This window comes from Falco rusticolus, chromosome 10 (assembly GCF_015220075.1).
Source record: "Falco rusticolus isolate bFalRus1 chromosome 10, bFalRus1.pri, whole genome shotgun sequence".
In the NCBI taxonomy this organism is placed as follows: domain Eukaryota; kingdom Metazoa; phylum Chordata; class Aves; order Falconiformes; family Falconidae; genus Falco; species Falco rusticolus.
Window position 1 is genome coordinate 19,627,147 of NC_051196.1, and position 23,052 is coordinate 19,650,198.

General features: G+C 42.7%; 1 protein-coding gene across 6 annotated transcripts in view; it reads left to right on the forward strand.

Annotated features, from left to right (window-relative positions):
- The window catches only part of LOC119154628 (cadherin-related family member 5-like), a 36,711-nt gene extending 19,718 nt beyond the window's left edge, over positions 1-16,993 (forward strand). For 2 of the 6 annotated variants that reach the window (XM_037402443.1, XM_037402442.1), the window contains exons 2-14: positions 614-1,710; positions 2,602-2,652; positions 2,987-3,079; positions 3,205-3,303; positions 4,705-4,815; positions 5,170-5,346; positions 5,755-5,845; positions 7,428-7,525; positions 8,306-8,512; positions 9,528-9,644; positions 10,587-10,659; positions 13,111-13,262; positions 14,158-16,993. In XM_037402443.1, the coding sequence (XP_037258340.1) occupies positions 1,150-1,710; positions 2,602-2,652; positions 2,987-3,079; positions 3,205-3,303; positions 4,705-4,815; positions 5,170-5,346; positions 5,755-5,845; positions 7,428-7,525; positions 8,306-8,512; positions 9,528-9,644; positions 10,587-10,659; positions 13,111-13,262; positions 14,158-14,754 (2,427 nt within the window). In that variant the 5' untranslated portion in view covers positions 614-1,149 and the 3' untranslated portion in view covers positions 14,755-16,993. Of the gene's footprint in view, positions 1-613; positions 1,711-2,601; positions 2,653-2,986; positions 3,080-3,204; positions 3,304-4,704; positions 4,816-5,169; positions 5,347-5,754; positions 5,846-7,427; positions 7,526-8,305; positions 8,513-9,527; positions 9,645-10,586; positions 10,660-13,110; positions 13,263-14,157 lie in introns of those variants that run through there. The other 4 variants (XM_037402444.1, XM_037402445.1, XM_037402447.1 and 1 more) reach the window with 4 other exon arrangements.
- Positions 16,994-23,052: the final 6,059 nt, after the last annotated feature.

Sequence of the window (23,052 nt, forward strand, 5' to 3'; positions counted from 1 at the left end):
AGCTATTTGGCTAAAAGGTAGCATCTAAGAACTTTCTGAAATCAATTGGGAGTTTAAAAGGAACAGTGAGAGAAGCTGTACCCTTTTTCCTCCTATAAAATGGGTAAGTTGAAAACAATGTGTTTCTTTGCTCAAGTGGCCAAATGTCTTGCCCCATGATATTTGGCTTGTGAAAATTTACTTAGAAAAAGGCAGAACAAAACAGCAGAATATCACGCTATTGAGGCTTCGGAAAACTGCTGAGATGTAAATAATTGGAGCCTAGATGGAGATTCTGGGGAGCATCCCTACAAAGAGCCACTGCCAGGCACTGACAGAAGGAGACAGGTGTCCCTACAAAGTTTCTGAGCAACGACTGGGCTGCAGCTGAGCCCAGTCGCTGTCTCTGGATCCACTCTGCTCACCTTGTGAGGATACTGTCACGTATCTGGGAATAACATGAGGGTTGTAGAAACATAACTGGTTATCTCAACCCAAGGACTTACACAGGCCCTAGCTCCTTCCTTTACCATCCAGACAAAAGAGTGGCCAAGATGGCTCTTTCCTGAAACCTTTGTCTTTTCCAGAAATAAGACATCTGAGAGCTGGCTTTTTAATTTATTTTTTTTTAAAGCTGTTTTTCAGGAACAGCATAACAGACTGCAACTAGAAGAGAGAAACCATAAGTCATGGGCTGGAGAACAAAACCTGTTACAGAAGAGAATGTGGACCATGAAGAAAAGGTCTGGCTAAAATAAATAAGATATAGTTGGTATAGTAGCATCATTATGACTTTTTCCAGGAAATGATCTAACCAAAACACACCCTCTCCCTGGCACATTGGAAACATAAATTTGCCTGCTTCCTCCTCACTGGGAGAGGCTGAAGTATACAGACAGCTTCCCAAATGTCAGCCCTTATCCTCCTTCATGTTTATCTCAGGGGGCTTGCCTCTGAATTCTGAAATGCTTCAAATCTATCCTTGTTGCTACAGAGAGTTTAGGATAGGAAAGACCCAGGAACAAAGCAGAAACAGGAATTTATGCGTCATCATGTTCCATGACCAGTAAATATCTTTCAATAAGTCATCCAATGAGGCAAAGAGGCAAAGGTTGAACTGCAGTAATCCACTCCAGCCAGCCAATGGTTTTGGCCTTTACGAAGCAGTGAATGCAGAAGATGGTGCTGGGAGAAACAGGGAGAGAAGACCAGCTTAATCAGAAGCATTTTTTTTTCAACAACTGGCAGCTCACCATGGCTGTTTCTCACTGGCTCCTCACTGCTATGCTCTTTCTGCTGCTCTTCGTAACACATGTTTCAGCACAGCAACAAGGTAAGCTCTTGCAGGAGGTCCGTGACCACAGAAGAATAACCCCCCGGGCGGCAGCAGCTTGCACCATAATAAGTGGGAGATTTTTACCTTCTTACTCCAAGACAGCTTTGTTCAACAACCTTCTCTCCAAGGGTAACCAAAGGGGTCTCAGGTCTCACTCAACTCTGTCAGAATGTGAATCCCTGGGCAATTTTGTGTCTAATTTGTGTGTTTTTCCAGGGTGTTCTGTGAGTAATAGAAACCCAAGCATTTATGAAAATAACCCTCTTGGCTACGTGGTGACCACTATCCGTGTGGAACCAGGCTTCACTGTAATGATTGATCCTTCTTCCCCCGACCACAGTTTTTTCACTATAAAGGGGTCTGAGCTACAGCTGAGCCGAAGTGTGGACTATGAGGTAAGTCTTTAGCTAGCAGGCTGCCCGAATGAGACAGATAAAGCTAGGATGCAGTAAGTTTCAACCTGGGGTCTTGGACTTTCAGATATTCGTAAGGCATTTCTAAAGGATCTAGGAAATAACATTGAAAAATAAAGCTATTTCAGCTGGGTTTGAGTTCACTGCTTGTGGAGATCAGCCCTTCCACAAGCAGAGTATTGGGAGGAGGGGGATGCATGGTGTGCTTGCTGTGACCTTCTTTCAATTAACCTGTATGAATTAAAGCAAGGGAAGTTTTAAAGCCAAAAATGTGGCAACTGTAGTGTTCAAAATGATCCCTGTTTGCTTCTAGAAAACACAGCTTTGAGCAGTGAGGTGATCTTGTGTGAAGGCAGTATAAAAGGTCAATGTGTTCATTTAGGTTGCTGCTAAATTATTTTACCTTCCTGGAGTGCTCTGTACACAGCCACAAGCATCCTTAAGCTGTCTTTCCCCTAATGTAAAAACCCACATTTATTTGGCTGAAGAACAGCAGACAGAGTTAACACCCTACAGGCAACACTGTACTTGCTGCATGGTACATTTCTGTTTCATTCAATTTAAAAAGAAATCTCTATTTGAAGTCACCTGAACTGCAAGAAAATGGCCGAATAGCTCTGCTGACATGTTACAGGAATTACAGGGAGAGAAGCTGGAGTATAGGTCTGCTTTGACTCCATCGTAAACAAGATTCCAGTGCTGATGGAGGGCTGTAAAGGAAAGAAAAGAAAAGTTAGATATGTCTGAAAACAAGATAAAGCCCAGTACCATTTCTGATTCAGCAATGCATGTATTTGTCTCATTTACTTTAGAAAGATTTGGTACATTTTGACTTGTTTCTACAATTGCTGGGGTTTTGTTTTTTGCATACAGAAAGACACCTTGCTGATGGTGGACCTGATTTGTAAGAACACTGCTGGGCAGGTGAGTGCTCTTCCAGTGCTCTCAGCCCTGTTACAATATACTGCAGGGCAGCACGTACTTCCCTCCATTTTTCCTAGTCCACAGACTGGGATGAGATGTCCTTTTCTTTGTGGATGTACACACCCTCTCAACAAAGAGAGAGCACCCAAAGCTCTGTGAATGAGGAGGGGGTGGGAACAAATGCACAACCCTCCACACACTGTGGGTGCTGCGAACCCCAGCCCCATCCAGCTGTGCTCCTTTCACCATCCCCTCTAGTCATTCTGCAAATCAGGATCAGCTCCTAACAGTCTTTATTTTTGTCTTTGATTCTCTCACTTTACTCTTTCTGCAGAGTGATTATTTGCAGATTTTAGTGACCATTCTCAACGTGAATGATAACAGCCCAGTGTTTAAGCAAATGAATCTCACCAAAGTTGTCCCTGAGGTAAACATTTTATGGAAGTGAAGGGGGCACTGGGTCACCCAGTGCTGTGGGACTAAGAAAAGGTTAGCAGGGAGAAGTCTTCAGCCCATTTCACAAAGAGAATAACCAGAGCAACTTTGTTTCAGGATACAAAAGTGAATGCAACCATTGTAGCCCGTGAAGATTTAAGTGCTAGTGATGCTGACCTGGACATCATCTTTTATGAACTTACAACAAAATTGCCGGTGAGCATCTTTGGGGAAAAAATGGTAGCTCTGGAGAAGTCTTTGTTTTTAATTCAGAAGAGTCCCAGCTTTGAGGGAAGGTATTGCACTGTATTGCATTTAGTTCCCTGACAGCTTCTGGAAGCCGTACAGCTGTTGCAAAAATCAAATGTTTGTTTTGTTAGCAGAACAGTGCAACCAACATGTCAGATACTGAATTGTTTTACTGCTCACACTTTTATTACACTGTACAGATTAAACTTTCATCTAGGATACTCTGAGCCATATGGTCCAGGGAAGCCTTCTTGGGATGGTCTGTAAACATATCAGGAGATACCTTTGTACCTCACAGAGTTTAGAATTGTGCTGAGTTGGATAGGGAAAGGAGTTATTGTCCTGTTTGCCAACAGTGCCCATGCAGAGGGGAAATAACATGAGCTGCCCAAGATCACACAAGAAGTCCTTTGCAAAGCTAAAGACAGACTTCACTTTCCCCGGATTCAAGTTTAGTGCCTTTGTTTATTTGCTGTTAAGGGGTTTGCTTGGTAAACATGGGAAATTGACTGTATGCACAGTTAAATGGATGCCAGCCTAGAGTGCAAGGGCCTGATGGAAACAAAACCAAAACCAACCAACCAACCAACCAACCAAAAAAGTAATTAAAAGAATAACAAAATTTATATCTACATTTAAAAAAAACATTGTGGAGTGAGCAGGCAGTGTCTAATATTCTGCTGCTATTACCTCCATAACTCCAGGGGTGTGAAGGGTTGTGAACAGAAACCACGAGTTTTTGAATTTCAGCTCTAGGGTAAGACTTTTCCCTCACATTGGTGTAAATTCAGAGGGATTTAGAAATGCAGAGGAATTCTAGTCAAGACATAAGATTAAAGGAGAACCAAAGCAAGTGTAGAAGGCTATAGAGTAAAATGCAATGTATGTTATTTCAATTTGGCTTTATAGTTGCTTCCAAAGTTCAGCTGTGCTAGGCTAAGGCAAGTGATCTTGACGGTTCTCAGAGGCTAAGCTGTCTTTGATCTGTTTTGTGCATGGATGTGAGATTTCTTGGCTGTCATGGACCCAAAATCAAGTAATGTTGGCAACCTGTTGAATGTAGGAAATAAATGAGGTAAAAGATTTCACCCAATACCTGCTGAGTGGGTAAGCAGGCAAAGCAGGGGATCTTGGAGAATAAAACTCATGGGAACACAAACAAACTTTTCTGACAAGCTAGGCAACTCCTGCGTGCAATACCAAAGATTAAATAGTTCTAGCATTCTCACACTGCACACACCCCACCCATCCAACCCAGGTCCCCAGGATTAAAGATCTTGACTGGGATCACAAACACAGCAATGAGTAGTATTTTGGACAGTTCTGTGACCGAGATTGCTAGCAGGTTTTTCCTTTTCCCCCTGCCAGGGCACAGATGGTTATTTTGCCATAAAAGGAGTTAACAACCCAGAAATTTATTTACAAAAATCATTGGACTATGAGAAATTTAAATCGACAATGTTGGTTTTGTATGCAAGGGTAAGTTCTTCAGGAGGAAAAAACGCCTCATTTGCCCCAGTCTCTCATAATTGAAAAGTAAGTATGAATGGGGAATCTCTGGGATGGCAGGAGGGAGGGTGGATACTGAGGGAGGTGAATTTGGAGCAGCCTTCCACCCTCCACAATTACACAGTGATAGACTACTTGCATACAGTTCACCTATGTCAGCAAAATAAGATAATTCACTGCTTTAGCTAATCTCACATAAACTGCTAAGCCTTTGACAGAATACAGTCAAGACAGCTAAAAGACCCTGGCCCACTGGCTTTTGCAGATGTGTTCTTTTGGCAATAAAACTTGCATCTCATGAGTATGCTTTGCCTTTGAGTACAGGACAGGCCTGTGGGCAGCCCTGACACCACCAACACAGCTACCACAACAATAAATGTATTTATTGAGCAAGCTGACACCAAACCACCATGGTTCCTACCTTGTACCTTCATTAACACAGAAAAGAGCATTTGCATCAGCAGACCCTATACTGGGCGGATCAATATCTTCGAGATGGCGGTAAGCAGGCATGATCAAGCAGTATCCTTGATGCTATTCTCAAACAGTATCCAGATGCTATTTCCAGTGGGTAGTGCCTAATAATTTCCATGAGCTCACGCTGACCTCCAGTCGTAAATGCAGATGGTTCAGCATGACAGGGAGCTTTCATCATCCTGGAAAGTGGAGGTTCCCCTACCCCAGGCAGCGCTGCTTATCCTTGTTCCTGCAGCACATCACAGGAGAGGCAGGAGCTGGAAAACCCTTTGCTCTAGGCTATCTTACCTTTGCCCTGTTACAGCCATCTCCCAGCAATAAATGCCATTCTGCCCAGATAAAAGCACCAGAGCCACATTGGGATGGGAGAATGCTGCAAACGCTAATTTGGTGCTGTAGTGTGGCACGTAATGCTTTGCCTTGTTATTGCAGATGGAACCACTCATCCTGGAGCCAGGGCCTATCTATGCTATTGATCCTGACTACACTTTAAATGAAAAAATCGTGTACAGCATTGTTGGTGGTGAGTAGAAGTCATCACCTTCCACAAACTGGATTGCTCATATGTCCTCTGCATTACCTGCCAAGAGGAGATATGTTTCAGAGCACTTGAGAGTTGAGGGCCTGAGGATTTGCCCTTCTGTTTCTGCCACAGAAACCTAAATAGAACCACAGAATAGAAGAAACAGACTGTGCAGAGAGGAAGAAAAAGAGAATTACAGTCCCACAAACCAATCACAATGAAATCTGTTTCAAAAGGACTTTGTTTTTTGGGGAGGAGAGACATGTTTTATCTTAACGATTTTAGGCTTGATTTTGCTAGTCTGGTCACACCACTTTCATTCAGTCTTTGAGCTGAACCCGAAATTCCCACATCATCAGCATATCTTCCGTTCATTGTCAAGAATTATGTTTTTATTCCCCAGCACATTGTCACTATCTAATCTGCCCTGTTTAAGTCTTGATTTCAAAGAGATTACTTGAATACAGTCAACTGATTGCCCTATCATTGACTGGGCCATTTATTTCAATCAAATGATTTATTCTTTTTGTTGTTTTTTTTTTAACAATAGTGGGGTTTTGAGTAACTATCAAGACAAAGGTAGATCATATTGGCCAGGTGGAGGGATCACTTATTCATCTCCCTTTATCTATGCCAGATGGCACCACATCTGTGAATGTCCTTCTGATAATAAATACATTAAAGTAACCTAAATTCCACAGGCATTTTGGATCTAGCATGTCCTCCCTACCCTACAGTCAACAGGGAACCCCAGACTGGGGGGTCCTTGTCTAAATACAGCCTGCAGTGTCTCAGAGTGAGGAAGAGAACTGAAAATTTTCCTTATATTTTAATGTATATCCAACATATATGTTCTTAGGATTCAAACACAGATTAGAGATGTAGGAAGCTGATTTCTACCCCTACATTGATACCAGGAGGTTTCTGTGTCTAGGCTCCTTCTGTAGTTAGGAGACAGAAATAAGCATTTCCAGTGCAGAATGTAGCTCATGTTGAGGCCAATGTTCACAGTAAGTTGGACAAATCATGCACCGAGATGTTTTCTTTTCACAATATTGGTAAAAATATCAGGTACAGATGTCATCTCTTTAGATGCCTAGAACTATTAAAGTCAAATCCCCACTCAACTCTTCTTTGTAGATTGTTTTCTTGCCTTTAAAATAGGAATAATCCTTCCCTTATGTCTCCTGAAGTGCAGTGTGTGTTCGGTTAGTGTTTGGGTTCAGGTTAGGGTTAGGGAACTGGAGACCTCTAGTCCTAAAATTGCACCAGCGTCTCTAGGCTCTAGGCATTCAGTGGAATTTAAGCTGGCTATATCTGGGCCTAGGCACTGAAAATGCAAACTGTTTCTGCCCTACCTCATCTAGTTGGGTTCACACACATCTTCTCAACTCTTTTTGTCTGTTGAGACCCTCTGAATCCCCGGGGCAGCACTCCCAGCCCTTGAAGCAGCCAGGCAGGCAAGGAAAACTGCATTATGCCCTGGAGCTATTGTCACTAAGATGTGAAAAAATGAATCAATGAGCTCCAGGTCACCTTATGAAGGTATCTGATAACTGAATAGTTTTTCCATTTTCTTTAGGGGATACAGACAAAGTATTCTCAGTGGATGCAAACACAGGGAATCTAACTATGAACAAAGTAGCAACTGCCCCAGACTCATACATACTGCAAGTCATGGTAAGTCTGATGATGTCGCAGACAGCAAGCCAGCATAGCTGGCTTTCTCGGAAGCAGCAGTCTTGATGTGACAGGAGTCAACTACATTAATAATCACTCAGTTACACCCTTCCTTTTGGAAGTGCCTGGTCTTCTAAGACCAGTGTCTTGTATCAACTTCCTTGCAGAAGAGGCATTTTCCCTTATGTGTGGGTTGCCACATCAAAGCTAATTAACTGAATCACTACATCCTGCTGAGTTGAAAGTATGGAGGAACGTAACTGGAAGGCTTTCTTTAGGCACGACTGGAGCTTGTGTTACAGTAGTTAATGTAACTTAACTCTAGAGGCAAGCTCCTCTTTTGGCTACAGCTCATGAGGAAAGGAGAGAGTTAAAAATCACTTCCTGCACATACATACCCAGGAAGATATGGACCTTCAGGCAGTAACTGAACTGACTCAAACTCTCACAAAGATGAGCAGACTCTGCCTGCTGGTGCCGGAATCTCACTGCTTTGTACTGGAGCATGACAATTTTCCAGATGTGGCCCTTATGGAGGGTCATATCTAGACTTTGGGGCTAGACCAAGACTGGTTGGAGGGCCAAAAGCAGAAGCAAGCTAAAACACAAGGACTCCAAACCACAAGGCCACCTGTGACAGGCCTGGCTTAAAGCTCACTGAAAATGATGGAAAGAATCCCATGGGTTGCAATGGGCTTCAGATCAAGCCTGTTCTTTTATGTCTCGTCACTAACAGGAAAAGGCTAGCATCTCTCTCTCTCTTTCTTTCTCTCCCACCAGGCCACCCAGGTCAACAACATACAGAAATACTCTGTAGTCAGTGTAGAAATTAAGGTCATCAATAAAAGTTATTATCCACCGTACTTTGCGAGCAGTATCTACCACGGGACAGTATTTGTTGGTCTGGCCCCAAGAAGCTTTGTCTTCCAAGCTGGTGATCCTTCAAGGCCCCTGATGATAACAGCAGCGGATGATGATTTCCCTGACGTAAGAAACTGAAAATGCACTGCATTCTTTCTCACTGCTTTAGACTTAAAGCAGAACTCTAGTGTTCTGTATTATAATTCCACATAGACCAAAACCGCTTTTGGTGTGATATAATGTGGAGAAGCTGCTGGACTCCTCTCTTCCAAAAGGCAGTCCCACACAGATCTATGTAGGTGAGCTGATCTGCTGCAAAACAGCATGCCAAGTAAAGCCAACAGTTAGCAGATACTGTGAACAGGTCCACATCTGAATTAGGGATGGGTAAAATGTTTCCTTGAAGAGTTCAGTGTGGCAGGATCCCAGGTGGAGGTGTCCTCTGTCTGCCAGGTCAGGGAAAGCTATTTGTGGACTGGCCTGGGAAGAGGAGCTTGTCCAAAGACAGTAGACTAGCAAAGACCTGCAGTCCTGGACTAGAAATTGCTAACCTTCTCCCTGTAAGGACTCATTTTGAAAGAATAATTCCTGGACAACGAACGTACTGGTAGAGCGAAAGGGCAAGAACTTTACTGATGAGCCATTCCCATCCCACCCTATTAAATAAAGAAAATGGTGCTAGTTTTATTGATGCCAAGGCTTCCATAAAAGGACTGGGGACCCAGAAGAGGAATAAAAGCCTAAACACAAAGGAAAAAATTGTGCAGACCTCCATACAAGTATAATTCTCCATGTACATCCTCCTTTGACATTGTATTAAAGGCAGAACTGATCAAATTTACAAGGTCCCTTGCACAGATATGTTTTTCTTGGGCATATACTAAAGATGCCAAGACAAGCTGGGTAAGACCTGGGGTTTTTTTGCAGGCAACAATTTTAGGATACATTCTTGAACCCTGAGCAACAGGGTGAACACAGTTGAGTTCAGCCTTTCTCACGTCCTCAGTCCAAATTTATTTATTGCACTATACACCAGCTCATACTTCAGGTGTATTTGATGAATCTTGCCAGTGGGTAGTTATGAAGATGCATGCAAAGCACAAAGAGTGTGGTTTAATCATTTACTCTTCTGGCTTTTCAGAAATTCAACCCAAACATTGAGTACTACATAAAAAACAGCACCGATTTCATCATAACAAAAGACGGACTCATCCTGACAAACATGATGCTGCAGTCACCGGGAACTGTAACCATTGAGGTAGGGTAACCATTTCTTCATTATCTTGCCACGGTTGTGGAAGGAAGGGATAGTTTCTAGTAGGGAAGCACCAAGGGTGGAATTCCATTAGGTAAGGGATATAATGAAAGGACAGTCCTTGCCCCAACCCTTTGCATCGTAACTGCATTGGAATGGAGGGACATGAAGTGATAGCAAACTTACTTTGTGTGATACAGGCTGTATCTGGTGCTAGCTGTAGAATTGTTTCTCCAGTCCTGTGGAAAATATCCCTGGAGACAAGCACAAAGTCAGCTGGGGAGATTTTAGGAGCCCCCCTCCCACATTCTAATTCTGATTAACAAAAAAAGGAAGGTGAGTAAGTGGGTAGGAGGTTGACGTATAGGTATGGGCAGGGTATGATTGCTGGCATATACCCCAGCCCCAAACTTGGAAATCCTTTGGTAAATCCAGTAGATTTTTTGCTCAGGTCAAAGTAAGTAGTTAATAACTTTAGACTTTCTAAGAAGCTAGATGTTCACTTTGTCCATCTGCCTGCCAGCAACAACTGGCTCTCTAAAACTTGCATAGCACAATGCTGTGCCTGATGGAGCAGTCTGAACCAGCTTGACTATAGCATAGTTTTAGCTACATGGGAGAGACAGGTGCTAACACATGCTGCTGCCTGCCCCACACTACCTCATTATCTGTGTACAGCACTGTGCTGCAAACTTGTACACAAGTGATGCACCTGGTTCTGGCCCACGACAGTGAATCATCAGAGCTTTTCCTTCTCTCTGACCAGATTGTCCAGCTATAATGCAGGCTATTATGAGGATGCATACATATATATGCAGGGCTATTGTGAGGCTGTGGTGAGGATATGGACAAGATACTTCGCCCACAAAGGGCCCACCACATATCCTGAGAGTAAGCTGGAGACCTAGGAAGTCTCTAAGCTATCTCTTTCCCATGTTCACATAGGCTGTTGGAAAAGATGTGGTGAGCCTGCAGGAGGCGAGCACTGTAATCATGGTAGAGGTCATCCTTGCCACAGGTAGGCTGGGTGTCTGTTTTCTGCTTTGTGGAGATGACGGGGGAGTCTTTTCTACTTCTGTGGGCAAACTGGCAATGACAGGTCACACACTGAAGTCTGTGGACTGGGGCTGAGGCCAGCCACATACCTACAGGAGGTTCTGTGGTGGCTATAAGAGAAAACAAACAACATCCTTATGATGTGGTCACCACACACCTCAAACAGCCTCCTGAGACTTTAAGTAGTGACATGTGTTGTAGCATCTTTTCTTGTTACTCCAAAGCTAATTCTGTTTTATGGGTCAGAAATAATCCAGGATGTCTTATCATGGCAAAGGAGATGACCTGACACCTCGGTACATCACTGCTCCTTTTCAGCTAAAAATAGAGAAAACTGCAATGTTATTTCCCATCTTATGCACAGCAGACAGAGGTTGGCACACTCCCACAAAGCCAGGCATCCTCATGAGCCAAGGCATTTTCTGCTCGTCAGGTCAAGCTCTTATACTCCAAGATTTTAAGGTCTTACCAGGAGAAATGATCCATGAGAAATAAGATAGACATGAGGCTACATAACCCTCCAGCTATCATTTGGTTTTGTTGACATAAAAATAGCTTACACTTCCATACTTCATAGAAATGACTTTTAAATAGGTGTTATAAATTAGTTAGATTTGAAGCTTATGAAACATCTTGTGCTTTGGATTAAGATGAGCCAATATCATGCATTTTCACATCAGGATAGGCAGATAATGCCTAGACTCCATTGGTTTCTACATGATGATGTGTGATTGCAGTTCCCAGTTGGTGTCTTCTATTACTTCACCCTCTTATTACCACCGTTGTGGGGATTTCAGGAGGAAAAAATCGGGGTCCTGAGTGTAAATTTAGATTCCCTAAAGGTAATGTCGCTTCACAGCTAAAAATAATGACTGCATAAAAATCACCTAAACCCAGTTTAATGGCACAGTTCAGCTCAGCAGAAAGCTAGTTCAGGCGTCAGTACATGGAGCTGTAAATGCTCCAAACAGATGTACTAACACCTCTTTTAAACTTTTAAATTTAACTTTTAAATGTTGCCCTTGCTATTTAAACCACACAAAATAATTACGCTGGTGACTATGCAAAAAAGTAGATTGAAATTACAGAGTGGCTCAGAACCTATCAGAGGAATTTTGTTTTATTCCATACTGTAGCCAGCACCCAGGAATGGCCTAAACAGAGCAGAGATTACCACGTGCCCAGCCAAGCTGTAGGATATTTAACCCTCGGCTCTACAAAGTTGTGTTAAGGATTGTGTGTGCAATGGGTTGGAGAGTGCTTTACTGAGCATTCCAATATCCAGGGAGAAACTAGAGTTGTTTTTAATACACTGTCCCCTTCTGGGAAGTGGTAACTGTACATTGGCCTCTAGTTTATGAGATACCAGTGCCAGACCCAGCTCACATCAGTCTCAGGTGAGTCATTCCACCAAGGTAAGGTAGTTTTCACAGAGGCACTGCATGCTGCACAGCACAGGAATTAAGGGTGGTGGAGTTTCCCATCAGCTCTGTGAGCTGTGGCTTCCTAGGAGACAGGTGTAAGGAGCAAAAATTCACTGAGGTCCTAAACCCTTATCAGTGTATTAATGATAAACTGAGGGTGTAACCAAATGTGGAGGGAATACTCAAAGTCCATTGTCATAAACAGGTCAGCAGGAGAACAAAACCATGTTCCATTAATGATTAAACTTTAAAGAGACTAATTTACAATACAAAATGAAGCTAGAAAACTAAGAATATCACAGAAAACAACAAGCAAGCTGATTAACCCTGAGGAAGTTACTGTCTTTCCACTATAATGTTGATGTCTATACAAATCTGCTTACACCAACCTGTGGCTGAAAGCATAAGCCACTCTGTGAAGGCTAGTCTATACTGCTACAGCTACAAAAGGGCAGGAAAAAGTATCCTGTCCTCCTATTTCTTCTTATGCTTCTTTATTTCTTATTTTAATGTGCTCATCACTATCAGAGGTGATGTTCTGGATTAAAGGAAGCTTTGCGTTTTCAGACACATAATGTACAAACACAGCTCATTTTTGCATTCTGGTGTAAATGGGTGAAGTGGGAAAGTAAAAGACCTACTTAGCTTTACTCTTTGTAACATCTGCTTGCCTAATACAGTCATGTATATATTATCTTAGTTAAATCATGGAGTAAAAAATCATCTGTAAATGGATGCTATTTCCACTTCATGTAGCTTGTTGGAAGTTATAATATTCTGTGACTGTTCACCTTAAAAAAGCCCTCTGCTTTTAGGAAAGCAAACAAATGGCCTCTGTGGTATTAAATATATGACTGTCACATTCTGCAGCATAGGATGCTTCTTTACCCTTGAAAAACTGGTTGGAGCTTCTCCCACAATGAAATGCTGTGTTAGAAAAGCAGGCTGCTATTTTTAGGCTTTGTAACACTTTTTTGTTTTTCTTGTAGTTGTAACCTCCTCTGATAAGATACACACTGCTCAGGATATGAGTCTCTTAGGTGGTACACTAGCAGCACTGCTATTAATTGCCTTAGTCTTCCTTGGAGTGATGATACATAAACGGTATGGAAAAGCAGTCACATACCTGGTAAGGAAAAAGGTAAGTGACTTGTTTGTACCTGAATTTCTTAGTTAGGAAGTGGGATCTGAGGAGGTTCTGAAGTAGGGATGGGCTGTCCAAATACTACAGATACTTGTGTGAAGGTGATGAATCATTCCTGAGACAATGCTTGCAAAGGTAGCATCACTTTGATGTTGTTTGCTGTTGTTTTTTTCCTGCCACCTGAGGCTGGAGCTGTATGGTAGATGTTGAGCAGAAACAGAAAGGAGACAACCACAGCTCCATGGATGAATGTGAATGAAAATACAGGATGAATGTGACACATATCAGAGGTAGTCTCTGAAAAACCTGTGTCTGTGCTATAAACCACTGTTCATCCTCCCTCTATAGTAAAAGGAGAGGAAGGTCCCTTCATATCCTATACTAAAGCTTGGGCTTAGGCAGTTGTCTTGCACCTGAGCTGTTTACTTTTGGTGCTCTCAAGTCCCTGGCAGACTGCTTGCTTTGAAGTTCAGGGTGTAATTCATCTGACCAGATGCTGATCTTTGCCTTAGGATGGGACCATCAGGGGCCTAGGCTGCACTGACGACAGCATGAGCCCAGAGCACATAGCTCAGGTGAATAACAATAGTCCTTCACCCTGAGATAAACCCCACTCCAGAGTAATATGTCACATGGATGGGTACAAATTATTATACATTGCTGGTGTTCCTGGAATGGTGCCCATGCTTACCTGAAAAAAAAACCAGAAATGGAGTCAATAAAAAAATAGCTGTTCTAGGGAGCCATATCTTTCCCAGGCTTTAAATAGGTCTAACTGCAAAACAAGCTGAAGCTTTCCTGAGCAGTAGCTCAGTCACTTCAGCCAGCCCTTTCCCCCTGCCCCCATTTCTTTTCCTTTCACTGCAATCACAAGGTATCTCTCCTCCTGTAGTTCTCCAAGGAAATCTCTGGGGATTACCAGAACAAATCTTACCAGCAAGATGAACACCCAGATGTAAGCAACAAAGCTCCAGCTTTGCACCAGCATGAGGTGTCAGAAAATGGCAGAGTCCAGCTGATGACACATGTGCTAGAGCAGCCAGCACTTTCCTTGCCCTCTTCCAATGCAAAAAAAATTGATAGCCTCCCAAAGTCTTCTCTAGCTTCCACCACCATCTTTGACCAGGAAGAGAAAGAGGAAGAAGTGGAAGAAGAGACTCAGCGTGAGAAAGAAGTGAAGTCTATCCTCAAGACAGACAGGCATGTGGCAGATGATGGCTACAAAGCTGTGTGGTTTAAGACTGATGTGGATCCAGATGCTGGAGAGAGGGTTCAAGTGATTGAGGACAATGCAGCAGATGGTGATGATGACAGTGACCAAGATTTGCAGAAGAATGAAGAGGAGGAGGAAGAAGATTATGACAAGGACGATCACCACAGAGGAATGGGACTGTCCTTTGCCTCAGAGAGCTCATCGCTCCCAGATGCAGAAGTGATAGTCAACATGTCTCTCACAGATACAATGACACAAGATGACACTGATGGATAATGGAAACTGGCCTGTACTCCCCCGCCCCAAAAAATGGGGGAATCTCAGCTGCCTTGCTGATGTGAAGCCCATCTTTCTGCTCAGTAGGGGAAACCGGAATGCAGGAGGACAAGGCTGCCTGTCCTGCTTGCCTGAATGCAGCGATTAAAGCTGGAAGAGATTACAGCTAATTCAATCTTTTAGAGACCCTAAAATATCACTTAGGATTTTGGCGGGGGACACACACATCTCATCTCTCCACCTTCCTGCCTGTTCCCCCTGGGGCCCCTTAGATCACATTTTGCAAACTGGCTGCAGGTACAGCAGAGATGTAGCTAAAATGACTTTGAAGCAGTTCGCAATAGCGGTTCAGTTACACAGCCCAGTGTTCCTCTCATCTTGGTGGGTAAATAAGCCAGCACGGACTGCTTGGCTGCCAGTGTTTTAGGGTGTTACACTTTGATGCTGGATGTAGGGTGTAAGCCAGTGCAAGTCACCCTGACCCTGTGACTGTATCCAGGAGCTCACTTCAGGGCTTGGCTCTGCTCTTCACTGTGCCAGGCTCTGTGCTCCCAGCACAAGCAGCTGGCATGTCCCACCATGGTCCTCGTCCTGTCAGCAGCCAGGAGTTTACATGCTCAGAAGCTGCTGTTTCTTCCATCACTGGTTAGCAAGGACTGACCACATGTTCTTTACTGAAGGACTTTGTCATCAATTTTTCTATGTCATAAAACCATTAATTGTGCAGTACTTTAGCTGTCTGTCTCCTATCTGTCAAGGAAAAGAAGAGCTCCTGCCAGGACCTGCCAATAAAATGCTGGAGTATTTCTAGCTCTCTGGGCAGCGATGGGTATCATTCCAGAGGTGCTGGATGTGGGGTCAGCGCATTGTTTCCCCTTGTTTCCCCTGCCCAACAGGGCTCAAGGTGCCACTTCTATTGCTGCTGCTGAAGGTGGAGGTCAGCATTGCCTCCAGGTGCCAGATGTCACCTCCATTTCTCTGCTTCTCTGTCATCTCGGATGCCAGCCCCTTTGCATACCACCTTTCTCCATCCATGGGGAGCCCAGCAGGCTATTTTGCTGGTAAAATACCATTCTTCAAGTTTCACCTACAGCCGAGATGCAGCCTGAGAGCAGAGGTGGTTCATTGAGAGCAACTCAGCTCTGCTGTGCTCAGCTTACGAGTCCAGGCTTGAGCTAGAAAGCCTGCTGATCTCTGGGTTGACTTCATGCAGTGACAGCAGCATAGTGTGCTGGACACCTCCTCCCTCAATTCTCCCTCATCTTTCAGCTTTATTGTCTTCCATTATGGTCCTGCCATAAAGCCCAAATTCAGCAAAGTGAGCATAGCGTTTTAAGGTAGTATGAGGAGTAAAGTGTTTAATGCTTTTGTCTAGATTTACATATCCCATCAACTAATCTCTTTCCCCAGCTGGCACCCAAAAGCTGGGCTGATTTCCACTGGCTAAGAATATGTTTGTACGCATTCACATCTTCTGATCTATCAGCACAAAATTAAGCCCCTTATCTCATTTTGGGACTAGCTACAGAGCAGACATGGGCTGTTGAGCGTTTTACTTCCAGTAAAAAGCTCAGGAGTGTCTAAGACAGGGATGCAGCAGCAGAACCTTGGGTCACTAATGTTTATCTGACATTCCCATCTTAGCACAACAGCACAGGATTGCAACAAGATAAGTCTCATGGTACAGAAGCAAAACCAATAAATAATAATCCTGCCTTTTCCTTGCAAGCCAATCTCCACATTGCTGCCATTACTCCAGGCAAACTCTTGAGAGAAGGAAACCAATGTATGCCTGCTGGGATCCACACGTACACCACAGCACAAATGATTCCAAGGATGCTTTTATCCTCTTGGTCCATACTTCATCTCTGTACATGTCCCTGTCCCAGTGATGCTGGTGCTAAGTTCTGCTCTCCTTTCTCCAAGGAGTGCTGCTTTTGCTGTGTGGACTTCAGGATCTGCACTTTTGCTGAAAGTGGAGACTGAGATGTGGAAAGCTTTCTTTCTTACTGCAGTAAAGTTATTTGCCAAGAAATTACAAGCGTGGTTTGTCTGGAAAGAGAGGATGGGGAGTGTGCCATCTGCTTGTCACGTAAGCATGACTCCTCCAGTAACTTAGGTTTATCTCCAGCAAACATTTCCCATAGGATTGTGAGAACTCTCCAGTAGCTGCTAATTGCTAGCCCAACACCTTCAGCCACCAGCAAGGGTGAACGTAGAGCCCAGCCTGCCCTCTGTGTTGATGCTACTCACAGGATGATTGCTGATGGGTGGGCAAAGCTGGAGCGTTTCTACTCTGACCCCTTTCAGGCGTCTGCTTTTTTCAGCTCTGGCTAAATGTCTGAAAATATGCCAATGTCTTGCTGCGCACCACGAATCAGCTTTTACGATGGTTCAGTGGTGCTAAGTGCCCAGCTGATTAGGGGTTGTTTTGGCAATGCAGGATTGTGTCCCTGGTCAGTGGCTGACATAACCTTGCTTACATGGAACAAGGGACAATCTCTGTGGAAGCTCCCTATCAGATGCATAAAGGCAACACACACAGCACCACGCGTTCAAACCCATGTGGATGTGGAAAGAGACAGGAAAGAACACAGGAGGTTTAAGAGAAGGAGCAAAGTGCAGATGAAAGCAACCTGATTTTCACCAGCCCCTCTGCCCCAGTTTTCGGGGACCACTGCTCATTAGAACCCAGTTACTGTTATCCACAGCTGTGTTACGTCGGTTGCAATTGGCCATTCCTGCCTCAGTGCATTAAGGAGCTTTGAATTATTTTAAAGCATAATGACCTGAAAAGTGACTAACTGGCACTGGGAAGGAGAACTGCTGATTGCCAGATCCCATCTGCCTTTAATGAACCAGGAAAAACATTTCTGAGAGAAATGCTGACACAGACAGACCTGTTTACTGAAAGCAAGGGAGAGGGGACAGGCTCAAATTAGTCCTGGTACAGCTGGATATGTGCAGTCAGGTAGTGCTGGTCTGGTATCTAGAGCAGCATGGTGAATTGGGCCCCAGCAGCTGTTACCAAAGATGATAGCCCCACAGTGATGAAGGGACACATAAAGCTCCCCTAGACCAGCTGCCCCCTAAGTGTGCTAGAGCAGAAATACCTCCTCATTTCCTGCAGCATTTTGCTAGCTTTGAGTTTACTTGAGACACAATTTTCCTCTCACTTTTACACTTGGAGACTGTTTTCCTGTGAACTATCCTTCTCTAACTCTTCTTCATACACACCTGGAGAAAGGAAAAATCCTTTTTTGCTTGTCCACGGGACTGTGTCACAGTACCTGTGACTGATGACTGAACTGATTGGTTTCCAGCAGAAGGCAGTTTGTGTGGGCTGACACAGCATAGCTGCTCCATTTCCCTCATTGCTGTGCCATATGTGATCTATTCCTGTCTGTTGGCACACTGTTGTCAGTCTATCTTTTCCCTGCTGCTGTATCGTTTGGGCTTCTGGGAACATGCCTTGGCACACTGATTTATGAGCTCCCTCCATTTGCAATCTGTACTCATCTGTTGGTGCCTCACCTTCCTCTCATCAGTGTGCTTCTCATGCTTTTGGCCTTTTGTTTTGGCATGCTGTTTGAATTGAGGCACCCTCAGTTTGCAATTCTTTGGCTGTTCGGGCTCTGGTTTCTCTCTGCTGGCAAGCAATTGAAAACCCATCAATGTGGCACTTACCTGCCAGGCTCCCTGTTGGGAGTTCATTCCTCTGCAGCCCCAGCTGCTCAGTCTGTCCCCCCACAAGCTTTTATGTTCTTGTTCTCTTATCCTGCAAAACTCCTACCGGAAATACCCAGAAGTTTGTGCTTGTTAAGACAAAAGTTAAACTGCAGCACTTTTGGGGAAAAGTGTTTTCAAATAGTGCCATCACACAGACAGCAAAGCTATCTGTCTTATTCCACACAGCTTGAATGAGAAAGTGAAGGTGCTTCTGCCAACTCCTTTCTGCACTCAACCCTTCCTTCAGGAAACATTTTTATAAAAGTGTTTGAATTAGTCAAAAGACTTTTGATAAAGCAAAGTAACAAAAAAGTGTTTCAGTAAACTTTTAAATAAATATCATAGGTTCAGACATGAATACTATGAGGAGCACTATGACTTTCCTGATACAGGCATAAAGTTTCATCAGGCACTGGTTTCTACATGGTTCCTTTTCCGTGCAGGACTGAAAAGCATATAAGTGCTTAAGATGAAGTGTTTTTTGATGGCAAATAAGCATCTAAGTACCTTTAAAAGCTAATCCTTAAACTCCAAATACATTCAAATGTTTTTGAAAGTTTAACTACAGGTAAATTTAAGAAATCATTTTTTACCCCATCCACAATCAAGCTCCGGTTTTTATTTCTGTACCATCTTAGAATTATATTTATGTAATCTTTGTAATGCAGATCTTCGAAAAGCCAATCTGGTCTTTGTCTCAGGCTTTGCAGATGACGCCTTTCTTTATTGATTATTTTATCTGTTTCTTTTAGTGATGCAGACATCAGCTAGGGTAATCTCTCTGATAGATGCAAACCAGTAAGGAACAGATTACACAGAGCTAGGAATCTTCAGTGCTTACTTGCTGGAGTGAAAAACTAAACCAGAAAAGAACACCAACCTCTAATCATCTTACTGCAGTTTTTCTCCATAGGTTCAAAATATTCTCACAAACTCACGTTGATATTAGCTGAAAGACAGAAGAAGGAGTAAAAACCTGACATATAGTTTGCACTAAGAAAAGAAGCATCAGTTCAAGAATATGGCTTCTTTAAATTTGCCAGACTTAAAATATACTAGCATACTGCACGCAACATGGGAATCTGGCTCAGAGATGTTTGAAAAAATATGGTGCAATGTAAGATGTGAAATTATTCTCACGTTTCTCTTCCCTGCAACAGCCTGGAGTAACACTTTGTGATCTGAGGCACAGGACCATGCAGAGTACAATTCCAAGGAATTTGGTCCACTGTTAGTATATCCCTGACTTAATATGGTAGGAAAATATGTTCGCCGTTGTCAACAAATCTGCAGCAGGAAAATAGCAGTTTCAGTGTGACAGTGGTAGATCTGGATTTGAGATGACAAATGGAAGCTGGAGGGAGACTGAAATGCATTGTAGAGATGACACAGCTGACAAGGGAAGACGATGCTCACGACTTTTCTGAGCTTTGAGCACCCTCTTCTGGAGTAACACACGTAAGAAGTGGCCATTTTATTTTCATACTCTACAGAGAAAAGAAGAAATGTCCCTTCTTGGCTGCCAGGGAAAACTGTAAAGCTGAATTGAAATCAGCAGACACAAGCAGGAAATTTGAAAAATCAAGTAAAATACAAACATTTTACATCCGGGAAGTAACAGAAACAAACCAAAAATTTCCCAGGTGTCTGAAAATTCGTTTCTGCCAGCCCAAATTCTGTCCTCTTTAGAACAGAATAACCTCACAAATTTCATCAAGTATTCTTTGACATAGGTGACAGCAAGTGTGTCCTTTTGCCTTTTTTGTCTCCAAGAGAAAAATGGTGTTGGCACATGTCTAATTAGAGTGCAGAGCATGCTGCTTGGTTTAATTTTGAAGGAATGGAGATAATTGGAGACCTATTCTCTTTGTATGTAGGATAGCAGAACTATCTAGCATTTATCTGAATCAAATAATGAACCCTGATCTCTTCAATTACATAATCCAGAGAAAACTATCCTTAATCTCAAAGAACAACTTCCAAATGATATATATTCAACTGTAGAAAAGCTGTTTTCACCTGATTTGTCTTGGATATATGGTGTCTTTAGCTCTGAAAGGGATTCTTTTCCCGTCAGAAAGTGTCAATTCGATTTCATTTTATTTTGGTTTCTACAATTTATTTTTTCATTAGTTGGTTACTAAGTCCTCATAAAAGTAAAACTGACCTCAGCAGGCCTGTAAATGGAAACTTAAAGAAATAGGATCAACTCCATCACATGGAATTTAAGCAAATTATGGACTTTAATTTTTATAAATAAATATTTTATCCAATCAATACAAACAAAGCAGTCCACCAAATAGATTCAAAGGAACAGATTTGGAACTATAATAAGAATTGAGGCTATAGAAATGACCTGTGGAGAGCGGTGACCCAGTAGTAACACTAGGATAGAAATTATATTTCAGAGAGTAGTGTCTCATCTTTCACTCCAAACAGAGGGAATGATCCAAAAGATGGTGGTGTTTACAGCAACAAAGGCAGTGGCTGATGCAGAGTGAGAACAAGCACAAAGATCTGGTGGGGGTGGGAAACCTGCATTCCTCAATAGAAATTGCCTGTTCTCCTATGTGCAAGAAGTTTCCCTTCTAAAGCCTCCTCTCAATACCTCTTTCCCGTTTGTGGCTCAACGAAGTAAAATTTTACTTTATAAAATGAGAAAGTCACATGAACTCACTGACTTGCTTTCAAGATATCACAAGATTTCCTTCACTACCATCTGACCAGATAAAAATATTGTGGTTTAAGACTTGTGTGTATATATGATTAAAAAAAACCCCTTTGATTCAACTCAAACTCAGAGGACTGACCTACAAGACAATCACTGTTTCAGAAAGTCAGGATATTCACAACATTTAAGCATTTGTTACTAGGTTTAGCTTTGGGTTATTGCTCCCATCTCTTAGCTGGACATGTTGCAGCACACACCCATGTCTCTGTATCTGAGCCAGAATTCAAGAATAAAATGAAAACCAGCCCCAATTACCAAAAAGGATATATATTCTTGGAAATCTTATTCAGGGCAATATTCAACAACAGGGGATTAGCCACACAATTCCATAGTTTTATAAACACATGCTGACCACAACATCCTGATACAAAAGTTCTACTTACAACAATGGCAATACAATACTCATCATGTGAAAGTTCTGCAGAAAAATGTAGGTGTAAGGATTGAAATTCTGATTTAAGTAACAATCTTAGAACAACAGGGATTTAGTGTTGTCTAAACATGTTATATCTTAATGTGTTGTACCTTGTCCCCAAGAGCTGCACAAGATCTCTGCTTTCATTCCTTACCTTTTCCTCTTCAAACAGGTAACAGTCCATTCTCCAGCTTGGAAACTGGTTATTTTAACCCGGGTTATTTCCCTCTGAGACTCCATGAATCAAAGGTCTTGGAGTGCTCCTGTAACACATCAAAAAAAGATGTGTTAGAGAAAAAGTAGTCGCATTCTCACAAAGATTTCAGCACTAGATGGGTTTTCCTAGCTTCTGAATGTTGTGAAGCACCCATCTTAGGCTAAACCCTTGGTGGTCTCTTTGCACCCAGCAGCACCAATTCTGTTGCCAACTCCTTGAGTTACTGCATTGTACCACATTCCTGAAGCATCCTACAGTTGTCCCTTGTGTGTAGAATACTAATGAAGATGTGTTGGAAGAAGGGTTTGCCAGAGTCAAGAAGATGCTCAATATGAGTTATGCATCTTGCTCAACTTTATTAGTTTCTAACACTACTTATAGAGAACCGATACACATGCATATTTGTAAAGCAGAAATATAATTGGTTAGTAGTAGTCTCTAAACATGTGTGGTTCTCACACCCCTAATTATCATGACTAAAATAAGCATTCTATCCATGTAGCTAATTGTGTTGCTGTGCTTCAGCCTTGTAGTTTGTTACTCCCTATTTTCCCATACCGGTCCCTATCTTTCTTGGCCCTGCACCTGCTTTCCCAGCAGCTGTATTTTGTTACAGCCACGGCCTGTTGGCACAACATAATTACTTGGTCTCAGGATTCAAGAATAGCTTAAGGCAACATTTCTTGTTAACTTCAGCACAGCAGCTTCAGTACAATTCTGATTACAGGCCTATTCTAATACCAGGCCTGGATTGTGCAGATCTTCAGAGATTGTAAGGCCATGCTTCTGCAGCCATTCTTCTACAAAGATGGAATAATATTATTAGGCATCATGTTAAAATACTCCCTATCTGTAGAAACAGAAAGGTCAACAGATCAGATGATGTGTCACCCTCTATCTGTTTCTTCAAAGGCTCTTGAAGGAGCCCAAAAAAAATGAGAATGAGGCTTTTCTCATGACCCTGGGCGCATCTGAGTTTCTGTTCATGAACAAGACCTTAGATATTAGAAGTTCGGTTGTGCTATTGTTTATAAGAGCACAACTTGTTTGCAGGCCATCCATTCCTACAACAGCACACAGCATCTAATTTATGTTAAATAAGGCACAGAGAGGTGGCTGTAATGAGTGGTAGAGATTGCAGTTCTGGTTTTCACCTTGATTTTGTGTAAGTTGAGATAAATACTTGCATGATAAGTCTTCATGGAA